This window comes from Olea europaea, unplaced genomic scaffold (assembly GCF_002742605.1).
Source record: "Olea europaea var. sylvestris unplaced genomic scaffold, O_europaea_v1 scaffold1019, whole genome shotgun sequence".
Classification (NCBI taxonomy): domain Eukaryota; kingdom Viridiplantae; phylum Streptophyta; class Magnoliopsida; order Lamiales; family Oleaceae; genus Olea; species Olea europaea.
In genome coordinates, this window is record NW_019227515.1 from 283,639 (window position 1) to 284,442 (window position 804).

Sequence of the window (804 nt, forward strand, 5' to 3'; positions counted from 1 at the left end):
AAAGTTTTTAGCCCGAGGGGCGGATTACATATTTCAGTCAGAATGTACATTTTTTTGTGAATTTTTCAGCACGTTTGATGTGATGAAATTATAGCATGTTTTTCAGCTTATGTTTATACCATGATTTTAAGATGATATTTTACGACTTTATGTGACTATTTCAATTTTTGGCTATAATTACATGATGGTAGCTTGTGAATTATCCAATGATATGAATTTGATTTTCAATAAAAATGTATAAATGAAAAGGTAAATTTATTTTGAACTTTTCCACTCACTGAGCTATCAACTCATATATTTTCTCATGTTTTTCCTTCTCAGGCAGCAGTTGAGTATCTGGGTAACTTTTGGAGTTGAGCCTTTGATTTTGGAGTCAGAGCAACACAACATAGTTTGTTAGTATGACTCACTTCATAGAACATGTACTCAGTACTTTGGAACGCATGTTCATGTCTAGATGTGATTTTGCATCACTTGTAGATGGTTAGGGGGTTCACTGTGTATTTTGTATCTACATATATATTTCATGTTTTTTTTTTTAATTAAAGTTAGATTTCGACTTATTTCTATTGTGTTGTATTATAGTGTGGGATTTGTGTATAATTGATCATATGTTGGTTAGTCTTGTTTACATGAGAGATAATATCGAAATTCTGTTAAAAAATGATGTATAAAAAGTGGTAGATTGTACTTGTAATAGCTCTAATTGTGGGTCCGACTTTCAGTTGGTATCTATCATCGACACATGCCACGTTCGTGTCCAGTAGTGTTACACAGGACGGGTGTGTCATGAAAGATGAATGA

At 32.5% G+C, this 804-nt stretch overlaps 1 protein-coding gene across 1 annotated transcript in view; it reads left to right on the forward strand.

Annotated features, from left to right (window-relative positions):
• LOC111372626 overlaps positions 1–804 on the forward strand; it is a 2,157-nt gene extending 1,353 nt beyond the window's left edge. Inside the window, exons 4-6 of the mRNA XM_022995007.1 lie at positions 322–391; positions 481–500; positions 726–804. Coding sequence (XP_022850775.1) covers positions 322–391; positions 481–500; positions 726–804 — 169 coding nt within the window. The remainder of the gene's footprint in view (positions 1–321; positions 392–480; positions 501–725) is intronic.